At 35.7% G+C, this 13,262-nt stretch overlaps 1 protein-coding gene across 2 annotated transcripts in view; it reads left to right on the forward strand.

The window, feature by feature from the left end:
- Nucleotides 1-13,262, forward strand: part of LOC131432350 (uncharacterized) — a 370,503-nt gene that overhangs the window by 244,262 nt on the left and 112,979 nt on the right. For both annotated transcript variants that reach the window (XM_058598563.1, XM_058598564.1), the window contains exons 7-9: nucleotides 3,261-3,351; nucleotides 3,948-4,166; nucleotides 12,549-12,675. In XM_058598563.1, the coding sequence (XP_058454546.1) occupies nucleotides 3,261-3,351; nucleotides 3,948-4,166; nucleotides 12,549-12,675 (437 nt within the window). The remainder of the gene's footprint in view (nucleotides 1-3,260; nucleotides 3,352-3,947; nucleotides 4,167-12,548; nucleotides 12,676-13,262) is intronic.

The following is a 13,262-nucleotide window of genomic DNA, read 5'->3' on the forward strand; positions in this document are numbered from 1 at the left end:
TTTAACTGCTATATTGGTGGAGTTAGGGTGGTTCTTCTGATTTTCATTTTATTTTAATTTTTCAAAAACCTCTTGGCAAAATAAAATTGAAAAAAATCAGGAATATTTCAGGAATTATGGGAAACCTTTCTGATTTTTTTCAGAATTTTTCAAAATATATTTCATTTGAAAAAATGTTCAAAATTTTTGAATTTTTTTTAATCGCACTTACAATTTTGGTACCATTCTAGATTTTACATCAAAAATAAATTATTATTACATTACGTTGTATTTTTTTCCAGATTTTTAAAAAATGTGGACGGGTATAATATCAGACTTTTAAAAAAATATATCATTCGGAAAACCATGCGTCTCCATCAAATTGTCATCTTTCGAAAGATGACAATTTGATGGAGACACATGGTATTAGTTCTAAAATCATATATCACATGCCCTTAGAACTAAATACCATGCGTTTCCATCTACAACTTGAGTTCAGGGCTTAAGAAAGAATTTTCATAAGGAATGACCAGTGACAGAAACGTGAATCAGAACTAATGAATTGACAAATATTTAGGTTTTAATATACGGTTTAAAGTTTTTATATATGAACTGATAAGTCATTTAACGTTCATTTTACATTTATTGTAGTCAAATCAAATAATAACTATATTCAGTAAAAAATCTAAAGGACAATTAAATTATAGTTCTTTTGCAGAAAATAAGTATTCCAAGCGAAAAATCATCGAAAATTCGAAGCCAAGCGAAATCTAAAAAAACTATTATTTTTATGGTAGAATGTTCGTCGACGTTATGTACACACTTCTGAACTGACAGTAAATCCGTCGAAACAAAATGTATGAGAGGGAAAGGCTTTAAAATATAACATCTTCCCACTCGAATAATGGTGCGTGGCGACGATATCGTGGTGGTTCAAGAATTCGTGTATTCATTCATTTACCAAGAAAAGTAACACGACACCATAAGAAATTAACTAACTGTGTATAAGCCACAGTTTTCAACAGCAGCTTGGAGATCCAACTATCATACTTCCAGCTGAAATTGGACAGCTACGATCGGCTGGACATGTCATCAGGATAACGGACGACAAACATTTGAAAATGGTTCTTGAATGTGATTCGGAAGACTCAAGAAAAAGATAAGCATAGCGAGCAAAGTGTATCAATCAAATGGAAGGTGACGCACGCAGTATCCGAGTCTTGAATAGCTGGCAAAGAGTGGTCATAGTCTGAGCTGTATGGAGACGACTTCTAGATACAGAATAGACTGGCTTGAGCTGATACATGAGAAAAGTACTCCATGAAACACCAGAAAAAGACCACTAAGTGCAAGCAAACGCTATGAACTATATTTGCGAAAGCCTATGAAGTTCGATTTTTACACATAGCTTAGTTTCTCATTCATTATTAGTTAATATATATTTTAATTAAAGCAATAAATCATTACGATTTTCTGAAACTGTTTAATAAAGGGGTTCTTTTCAGGAAATAGCAAACTACTGAAAATATTAAGTTTAAAAGAACATGTTGTTTGTATAGAAAATCGACGATGCGAATTAATACGTTCTTTTGGGACTTGCTGTAGGCGCTTCGACTTGATTTCTATCTGGTTTATAGTATTTCATAGGATTGCTAATAGCTAACCTCGAAACCTCCAGACTATCTCGCATGATGTTGAAGCTGGAAACGAATTACAACAGTCCGCTGACACACATGTTCACTAATGCATTCCGTACATCATTGCTTGGTAAATCGACCTAGGCGTGCGCGCATGGTATTTAGTTCTAAGGACATGTGATATTTGATTTTAGAACTACATACCATGCGTCTCCATCGGATGATGACAATTCGATGGAGACGCATGGTTTTCCGAATGATATTTTTTTTTTAAAGTCTGATATTACACACGTTCACATTTTTCAAAAATCTGAAAAAAAATCAACGTAATGTACTCATAAATGATTTATTTTTGGTACCAAAATTTTAAGTGCGATTAAAAAAATTCGAAAATGTTGAACTTTTTTTTTCACCTGAAATACATTTTGAAAAATTCTGAAAAAAATCAGAAAGGTTTCCCATAATTCTTAAAATATTCTCGATTTTTTCCAATTTTTGTGGCTGAAGAGGTTTTTGAAAAATTTAAATAAAATGAATATCAGAAGAACCACCCTAACTCCACCAATATGGTTGTCAAAGGGTTAAAATTTCGGGAAAATCATCTCCAATATAAACCTTTTCAAACAATAATTTTTATAATTTTTTCTGCTTGGGGGCAGTTTTTATATGGGTGTTCACTACACCCTACACCCTTTAGGCATATTTAAAAGATAACAATGTCAATCAAATTTGTAAGGGTTATAGTGAAAATTTTCGAGAGATTTATAAGTTATAAGTGACATAATCGAATTATTTTCCAACAGAATCAACAATCTTTTTATCATTTTGCTGATAATTTATGAGATTCTAACCAATAAGGTTTGACTTTTTTTAACTTGTGAGGGCATCAATCCATTGCTTCATTCCGTAAAAGACATCAAAGCGTACTGCGGAACAGCGACTTACTGTTTTGATCAAATATCATTCATTAAACTTACCCAGCGAACAACCGTAACTAGGTTAAAACCGGGTGTAAATAAACGATATATAATATAATAATAATTCATAAAACTTCTGTCAAACAGGAATAAAATCTTTAAAACAAATGATGGATTTAGTTTAATAAATGCTTGATTAATGGTTCGCTCTGCTTTGCTTTGATATTTGAATATTTTATGTCTGTCTCGGAAATTCACATTAGATTTCTATCAAAATTTTCAAGAAATGAAAATTTATGGTTGAGGTGACTATGTTTACAGAAACTCATCAACTTCTCTCTCATCTGAAATTATCTGTATTTTAAAACGAGTTCACCTGTTGACATAATTTCAAAGTTCAAAGCTTCGTCCTGGTTTTACCTTGCCGAAACTCTCAAATTTTATTTGATACTGATAGAAAAAGCATAAAAATGAATAACGGCACATAAACAGAACAATAATTGCTCTACAAAGCGACATTGGATAATTACCCAAGCAATTTCGGCCGAGTCTCATTTAATTAGCTAATAACAATTTCTATACCTAAACTGCTACTCTTATCTTCCAACAACCCAATCGACTAACTCTGTCACTTCTGAATCGTCTTATTATTGCCGAAAATCACCTCAGTCTGCCTCACCCCCAGCATCGCACTTATCCGTTTTGCTGTATCTTTTCTCTTCCACAGAAATTATCTGCTGAAGAACCGGCTCTCCAAAGGACCGAATAAAATAGTGCTGTCGCCGTCGGATTTCGTATTTCCCGTCGACATGAGGAGGGTAAGTGAAGAATGCATTGGGATGGAAAAGTTTTTGATCTCTAATAATAATCAGCCAGAGACTGTAGACGCGTTTTCCCTGGTAGCAATTAGTTAATGCTTCGTAGAGCTGAAGCACACATCACGGGTTGCTTTACAGATGGTTGTTTCTGAACAGTGCAGTAGTTTATTTTTGAAAAACAAAGGCCGCTTCATTTCATACTGTGATTAATAATCAATTAAAATAAATATGATACTCAGCAAGTCTAGAGTAATCTACATTCAGTGTAATTATACTGCTATCGAAGTGGTTATCAAAAAACCCTATCATAAAACAATTTAACAAACTTCCAGAAACTGTGGGAGTCTACTGAACTGAAGAATTTGTTTGCTCACAACGTAGATATTGGTTACCTAAGGCTAATTGAATAAGAAAAATAAAGATTGATTCATTCCATTTATCCGTATAATTTATTCATCCCTTCCAAATTACTGAGCCACCGTCCGGCCAACCACCAGGGAAAACCGAGTACAGTCTACCACATTGCCTAATTTCCACGGTTCCTATTAACCAAACACCGTCCATTCCATGCGACGCCTCTCTTTCTGTTCTGCCAGGTTGACGAGGGTATCGAGGCTATGCTGTGCTGTTGGCTCCAGCAGATACAGGAGTTCGGTGGACCGGAGGTAGATAAACCGGACCTGCTGAAGGGATCGATAGGATCTCTCAAAAATCTCGGCCTCCCAGTGCCACCGAAAACCAGCTCGGGCAGTGAGACGCTAGTCCGTCACAATACAACCAGCGGAACCGCAGTAGAGTTCAAAGCTCGCTACAACGTACGTATAGCCCCTAGTAGCAGAACAACTTATGTTTCATCCTTATAAGCTCCTCGTTGGAGCTCGATAAATATTTATCTTTTACCATTACACAATATTATACTTACCTTACGAATACGTCCGAAACAGCTTCGCTGGGAAGCAATTTTAATCAAGCTAAAGCTGTCAAACTCTGTTATACATTTGAGTGGTACCTTTTCTGCTCCGTCTGTCCTGCCGATTTTATCTATTTATTTTCTGTTGGCCACATTCGTAAACGCACACACACACACAAACAATTATATGCATTAGCAAAAAAGATATCTTCAATAGCTTCCAATTTTTCCTACAGACACTAGAATATGATATGGGATCATGAGGTAGGACCAAAATCCAATAGCCTTTCCCGGTGAAGAGCTCGAGAATTAACAATGATCCCCAAACTTACACTATTTTCTTTACGTTTTCCCGCGTCAATAAACACAAAATTCAATTCTACTGGATTGATACAAACCTGCAAGATCGACAGTAAGCTGACTTCTGTTTTCATTTGTGACATGAGTAAACAAACTGCACTATTTCCAGTGCAACTAAAAATTGTGCCACTCAACTTAAATTGAGCTTAACGTCAAGAACTGTTTCACTGTTGTGTACTTTAGAGTCGAAGACAAAACGTAAATAAAGGAAAAAAAGTTGTGTGCACTTAGTACACACTAAACTGTTAAGTATCCGATGTGCAATATTTTACTTAGATTTGGTTGATTCTTACCAATAGATGACAACACGAGGGCTGATTTTTTCTATTTTCTAAAACATTCTGATAAAATAGGAAAACTTTTTTCAATTTGCAACCAGCGTTGAGCCACATTTGGGAGAAATTTTTCCGTTTTTCGCAACAACGCCAGTTTGAAAAGCCAAGCTCTCATAATCTTGTAATTTCGGAACCGGAAGCCGGATCCGGAAAAAATGCACGAGTTTTTTTTTATTTAAAAGATATTTTTTATTCAGGCCTATTTGTCATCCTTTTTCTAGGGGGAGAGGAGCTTCCATTTCCCTCCTGCGAGGATTGAGGGGCACTTCGTTCGTGGTTCGTTTCGTCATTCATTGCCGCATCGATGGTATGTTATTGTTGTCGATTTCCGTCTTCTTTTCGTTTCTAGTTGCTGTAGATGCACCTTGTTGTACATTGTTTGCAATTGCTGGTTGGTTGGAGGGTAAGTTGTTAACTGCAGTTGGTGCACTTTGTTCTACAAGGGATGATGATGGATACGTTGAAGGGGATGCTTCATTGTTGTTGGTGGCTGTCACAGGTGTACTGGGGTTGCTTGGGGTTTGTGTGAAGGAAGCACCGTTGTCCATTGGTGTAGTTGTCTCCTTGTCCAGTTTATCACATGGCTTACCGTAGTTAACAGCTTTTTGGCAATTTTGACATGTGGCGATCTGAGTGTCATAGGTAACAAGTGATTTGCACGGAACTCTTGTATCTTGACCGAAAATTACATAAGAAGGTATAGCCTTCTTCAAGTGTATGCGTAATAAACGTACGCCATTTAGAATACCGGGGAAAAAATTCTTCCACTTTTCTTTTTCGATAGAGAGAATCTCTCCGTATTGGGACATAGTTTTGCGAATATATGAATCGGTGATGCTTGAGGGAAATCATGCACACGCACTTCTATAGCACTATCTTCCATATATACTGGAATGTTGTACTTAATGTTTTCGTGCTCGACATAGTGCACATTGTTATTGTCTTTTGCGAATAGAATTGCATCCAACTCTAAACTGTTTACACCCAGTTTATAAAACTGGATGTAAACAACAATGTTTGTCTTATTGCATTAAAATAAATGCACACGTTCAATGTCAAGATGCATTTGCTCCTTAAGCAAACCTTCAAGTTCTCGTATCGAAGGTCAAATTTTGCACTGCCTGAAGTCAACAACAATTGTACTCTTTCGTGTCGGCGGTAGCTTTTGTTCGTTTGGTTCACTCATTTCGAGGTCGTTCTATTGTTCTATTGTGTTCTGTCCCGAACGTAAGCGGTTTTGTTTTATCGACTGACTTGGATGAGATGTGAAACCGAACTCAAATGCACGAGTTTCGTATGTGACAATGATACCTTTCTATTAAATCAAATCTAAGGTTATGAAAATCGGCTCTGTCAACTCTGAGAAATCGGATTGAACCACTATTTCCTATACCTGGCGAACGACCACAATTAGGTTAAAGCCGGGTCAAAACAAATGAAATTAAAAAACTATTTCCAGTTCTTCCGGAACCGGAAACTGAAGATCGGTTAACTGAAGTGAGATTATTTGGACATTTGCCAGCAAGATCGTTACACTGGAGAAATTTGTAAACTGCAGCTGCAGGCCATTGATGAATTACTCTGTTACTTGGAAGCCGGAAGTCGTATCATGATGAAATTAAGGAATTTAGTATGTCATTTTAATATCTTTCGTATGAATCTAAGTTTGTGAACATCAGTTCAGCCATTTCTGAGAAAGATGAGTACACAAAAGTGTTACATTCATTCATACACATACATACATGCATTTACTAATCAGTTCGTTAAGGTGAAATGTAGTCTCAAAACGTGCTTAATCCACCTAGCAGTGAGATGATACCTTTTTTTATCAATCCGTATGTGTTTTTTGCATGAATATTCTTCGGTGTTTCAGTTCTCATGACATTATCTTAATGACCGTCGATTTAAGCGGCAATTTGAGATTTTAATCACTCATTACTCTGTAATATCGAAACTGCAAATCGGATCGAATTTGAATCTAAAAGTGTGACAATCGATTGAACATTCCATGATATGTCGGAGTAAGTTCCACTTTAGAGTTTACCGTAATTTAAGGTACTTCCAGGGCCGGTATTCAGGAACCAGCATAACCCAAACCGAATCGTATGGCCATATGACGAATAAATTGCAATAGTTTTAAATCCAACTTTTAAGCTATTCGGGTTTGTTATTTTCTATACCGGTTTGAATTTTAAAAATTCATTATCCTGTAATTCCAGAATTGGAAGTCAGAATTGGATAATATTAATTAATTTTGTTATTGTAGATCTGGCCTTTTTCTAGAAAACGATTGAGCTTTGAGAAACGATTCGATACTGGAACCGGAATCCGAAAATCGATGTAGCCGAAGTCAGATAAATTCACCTGAGTAGCTGTTTAGTTTACATTTGTTTCAAAATGTTTGAAAATCAGTATAAACATCTTTGAGAAATCGTAGTGCGAATTAAATCCGAATCGAAAGCTGAATACCACTAAAACTGAAATAAGTTTATTAGATTATCGACTATCCAAATCTGTAAACCCGATAAACCTGATTAATTTATGTGAAATAGACATTTATTATACAAATCATCCTGTATCTCCTAAGCCGGAAGTTGGATCTGACTGAGAAGCAAGATGTTTTACAGGATCTTAAAACTTTTCATTTGAATTTTAGATCGGTTCAGCCATCTACGAGAAAAATGGGTCCGCAATTTTAATTTCGTTTCATATATCATCCTGTAGTTCCGGAACCAGAAATCGGATCCAAATATAATTCAGGAACCTTGTTTAGGAGCATACGACTTTTCGTATGAGTCTGAGTTTGTAGAAACGGAATTATTTGTCACACACGCATTTGCCGATCTCGACGAACTGATTCGAATGGTATATGGTTGTTATGTTCTTCCAGCATTTATTGCTCTAAATAGTTTAAATCAATATAATTCTGAAATTGCTTTCAACTGGAAAATGCTGCCATCATTTGGTTTACATATGTCATATTCGAACAATTATGTTGCCAAAAACGAACCGTGCTAAAATCGGTCCGAGGCAAAATGTCATGAAAAAGAAACAATTAGAAACAAATGTATGTAACAGTATACAAAATCGTGTTTCAAGTTGCTACAGCGCTCGAAACTTCTACTGCTGGAATAGGAGGAAAAGTCGCTTACACAAAAATATCGATATCTCCGTTAAAAATGGACAGATTTGACCAATCTATGGCTTGTTGGATAGGTATTACCGTGCGAAATCTAAATCTGGAAACATATTCTGTTTTCAAGGTCAAATGTGACAGATACACATACACACACGGACATTTGCTCAATTCGTCGAGCTGAATCGATTGGTATATGACACTCGGCCCTCCGGGCCTCGGAAAATTTTTCTAAAGTTTGAGCGAATTCTATACCTATTTTTTATATATAAAAAAAGGTAAAAAAGGCGCGCAAACTTTGACCCGCTTGAGTTGACCGAATCATCGCATAACAAGAAAAACCGACACATAGAAACCAGGAATATTTTCAGAGATTGAGCGAATTGAAGACAAGAAAACGTTCAAGTATTTTCGGTATCTTTGACAGTACAATCTGAAGTAATACCTATTATATGATATTACACAGCCATGCACTATTGCTTTAATAACATTTATGGATTGAACTCAAGAGACTTGGACATTACTAGCATTATAAACGACAGTTACTTAGAAAATAAACGATTTCTTACAACACCCATTTTATTGTATTCAACTCGTTGTTATTTCAACAGAAAGCCCAATGCTGGATAAATTCGTGTCATTACTTGATATGTAATTTTTGCTCACAATAAAATGCCACCGTGCCCACCGTGCATTTCTCACACCATCTCAATGCGAAACAGCAGCGCGCAAGCAATAAAAAATGCGGAAAAATTTATGTAAACTTTTTCAAATTTCGGTTATATAAACGGTTACTGTTGCGTTCCACAGGGAGAACTGAAAAAAGTGTTTGTTGCAAAATTTCACAAATAATCAGAAAATGCAACTCAAAATTATAAAACTTTTGCCCTATTAATCGAAATTTGCGAAAGTTTACATCAATTTTTCAGCACTTTTTGTATTGCTTGAGAAATACTCGCTGGATTCGGTGGCATTATATTGTGATCAAATATTACATATCAAATACTGACACGAATGGTTTTGTGTTGAAATAACAACGAGTTGAACACAATAAAATGGGTATTGTAAGAAATCGTTCATCTTCTGAACAACTGTCGTTTGTAATGCGAGTAATGTCCAACTCTGTTGAGATCAACTCATTGATGTTGCTGAAAAAATAATGCTTTGTTGTTTAATATATCATTATACTGAATAGAAGATCAGGACATACCTTATTTGATACGATTGTTTTCGTTGACTTCTAGTGCATAAAAGTTGTTTTATGAAATAATATGAAATAAACTATCATGGTAATGTTATGTGAATATCATTGGATAGTATAGGTATAAATTCTTTGAAAATCTCATTGTTCAACATATTTTCAAGTTTTAATTTGTATTATCGTTTCCGACTGATTCGCATAAGCTATGAAAATTTGTATGTCCATATTTCGAACTTATTGGTAAATAATTTATGACGCAAAACGTCACTCAATGACAACGAAAGTCAATTGGAATGGAATATATTGACAGTAAACGTCCAGTAATTTGTTATTTCAATGGGTGTTAAGTGAATACTTTTACGTTATTTTTGTCTCATCGGCGAGAATGGCCTGGTGAACTACTGACAAAGATATCGATAATACTTGAATGTTTTCTTGTTTTCAATCATTCTGTAGAAGAAGAATCTATGCTTGATGCTAAACTCAGCCATATACATTGTTAGCATATTCGTCAATTATAAATACCCATAGTTCGAGCGTAACAGTAATCAATAACTATAAAGATTGAATCTGCATATATTCAAAATGTGAAACATTTGAAAATTCTTTACGAATCAACGAAGTTTGCTTTACAGACCAACCAACTTGTGGTAAACCCACTGCGCTCAATGGCTGAAAAAATGCCTGGTTTCTATGTATCGGTTTTGCTTGTTATGTTTTGTGTGACGATTCGTTCAAATCAAGCGGTTAAAATTTTGCGCTCAGTTTTGGGACTACATTTCATCTTAATGATTCTAACTCACTCTTCTCCGGGTCTCGGATCAAAAATCAATATTCACTGTGATTGCGTAACCCTTCTTTATGTGAAATCAAAAATTGAAAGTATTTTAGTAGATGTGTAATGTTGCTCTTGTCCCAATCATCAATATGAGAAATTGATGCAATTTACACGATGTTTTCTAGGTGTGTATGGTTATGAATTTTGACCACAATTTCTGATGCACCCGGAACCGGAAACTAGGAACTGAGCCAAAGTTGGCTTGTTCGACGGCTCAACTAACTAACTCCTGAAACTGGAGTAGTTTAAAGCACAGCGATGAGTTTTTACGATCTTGGCATCGTCACTTTAAATGACGGTTTGACATTTTTAACTTGTAGTTCTACAATATTTAATAACTCCTTCTAATATCTGGGAGCCGCCATAGCCAAAGTCGATTCATTCGGCTATCAACAAATAAAACACACTGAAACAGACCTAAGCACACTTTCAAAGAGTTTTTACGTTTTACTTTACACGGTGGTTTGCAATTTGGAAAATTCTTCTTCAGAAGTCGAATTCGGGTGAAATTTGACAGTCATATTCGTAACTGTACGTCATTTTATTTATGAGTCTGTAAAAATTTGTGCAGCTTCACCATGAAGAATCAGAGTAAGTCTCATTGTAAAGTCCTTGTTCACTATTTCTGGTACCTCCGAAACCTTCCGGGGACCGGTATAACTAAAATGAGTTTATTTGGTCTCGTTAGTTAATAATCTAAAAACAATTATGAACCAGTTTTAAAGAACTCGCTTATCTTTACTTGGTGCATGACGACAAAAATACTATTGAAATTCAAAATTTCTAAACTAATCACACTGCAATTTCGTAACCGGAAGTCGGATTCAAAAAATTTAAGTAATGTTCTATGTTCATAAGTTATTTCATTCGAATAAAATCAGTGTAACCATCTCTGAGAAAATTGAGTGCAAATTTTTCTCATATTTTTCACAAGTCACTGTTATTCCGGAACCGAAAGTCGGATCCTAATGAAAAGAAAAAATAACCTTCAAGGCTTCAGGACCTTCCAATTCAACCTAACTTTAGAGCATGAAGTGGATTCTGGATGGAAATCAAATAGGATATTTTATTTAAATCCAACTCTGAGACACAATGCTCGGTCATTTTCGAAAAAAAAATGAGTATACATTTGCTTCACACACATACAGATATTTTGGGATTTCGATGAACCGAGTCAAATTGTATATGACACTCGGTCTTCCGAGTCTCAGTTCGAAAGACGCTCTTCGCAGGGTTTGCTTATTCTTTTATGAAAAAGGCGAAAAGAGAAGTGCGTGTTAACCAAAAAAAGTTGGTGATGGTGAAAAAATTAGGATGCACATAAATGGAGCATATTTCACACATATTCAGATCCAAATACATGTAAAATTGTATGATTTACAAATTACATGGCTTGAAATTGAATGAAATTAAAAACAAAAGATCGATAGTAGATAGTAACAGCGCGTCTCAATTATATCATGAGAAGGGGATAATTCCACTCGAGAATTCTTCTGAAGTCATTCAGGCTCCAGAATTAACCTCAGAAGCGCAAACAGAAAACGCGTTTTGGAGAAATTGTGAAAAGTCGCTTGGGGGAAAGTCGCTTACTCAAAAATATCGATATCTCCGTTAAAAATCAATGGATTTTGCCAATCTAAAGCTTGGTGGATATCTTTTAAGTCTAGAAACATATTCTGTCTTTATGGACAGATATTGTCAAAAAAAGTGAAAAATTTCGACATAAAACTTTGTATAACTCAAAGAGTAAACATCCAATCTCAAAAACAGGCAATAGCGTTCAAGGCGACGGAGAAACCTTTCATTTGCGACTAATTTGATCAATATTGGTCCACTTTTCTCTGAGATCTCGACCGCGACACATATAGACACACACTCACGGACATTTGCTCAGTTCATCAAGCCGAGGTCCTCCGGGCCTCTAAAAATATTTCTGAATATCTATTTTTATATTTATAAAAAATCGAATTGGCCTTCTCCAAAAAAATCAAGGGTACATTTTGGTAACAAACAAATGCTCTATTATCGAAATAGAGAAAGAAGAGACTTACAGACCCATACATGAACACACACACATGAAAAAGCAAGTAGCGAAGTAAAACGGGGAGTTTTTATTGTGATCATTTCGCCGGACACATCTGTTTCCCGGGAACATAATGAACTCAGCAGAGGTGTAGTTGCGACTTGCGCCTCGGCAGAGTAAACAGTAAAGAGTTATAATTATAATAAAGTGAGACGTCCAAATTATGCTCGCGCATTGAGAAAATTCGAACTACTCGCTCACCAAGTTGGTAAATTGGTGAATGTGGTCACCTCTCAATAAAACTGTTCGGTGAACATTTGTCGACTACTTCCAACACAAAAACTAATGAATATCACAATGTTTTTTTTTTTTTTTTTCAAACAATATTTTATAGGGTGATTTAGTTCAACTGAAGGAAATTCCACTCAGCTCCGGGTCATCGCAGGAACTCAAGACAAAAGCGATGGATCTACTCGTGCTGGCGCATGGACTGCGACATGAGAATATTAATCCTCTAATTGGTGAGTAATTATTTTGCCCGATGACACAAACAACTACAGTTTTCTTTTTGAAAAAAGAAATTCTGCTGACATTCATGATATACCATTTAATAACTGTTCTACGCTGTAAGACGCTCGCACACGCTGTCGTTTCCGAGAAGCTTACCAATCTCCATCTATCATAAAATGAGTTAGGTCAGTAGCAATAAAACCTGACAACATCTCAAATCCAAAAGAAGTCAAAATCATTTTCCACTTTTGTACACTCTGACAAGCTGGAACTAAAACCCCGTCATCAAACTTGGCATCATCATTTGCGGCAATGTAATGTGTCATCCATTAGCCAGACAGAAGAGACAGATCACTTGAATGGTAGAACAGCTTCCTTGCCTAACCACACATACAGCGAAACCATTCTCTATTCGGTGGTGCTCAAGAATACGGGAGCTGCCTTCACGGTGAAACTAAGCATGTAAACTGCCATCCCATAATAATAATAATAATGTTGCTAATTAATGATATTTTATATGAAACCCTCCGATGAGACCGTGATAGTGGTTGACATAAGAAAGCTAAATATTATGGCAAAGCTGAAATGATAGGTAGAG

Source organism: Malaya genurostris, chromosome 2, assembly GCF_030247185.1.
Source record: "Malaya genurostris strain Urasoe2022 chromosome 2, Malgen_1.1, whole genome shotgun sequence".
NCBI lineage: Eukaryota > Metazoa > Arthropoda > Insecta > Diptera > Culicidae > Malaya > Malaya genurostris.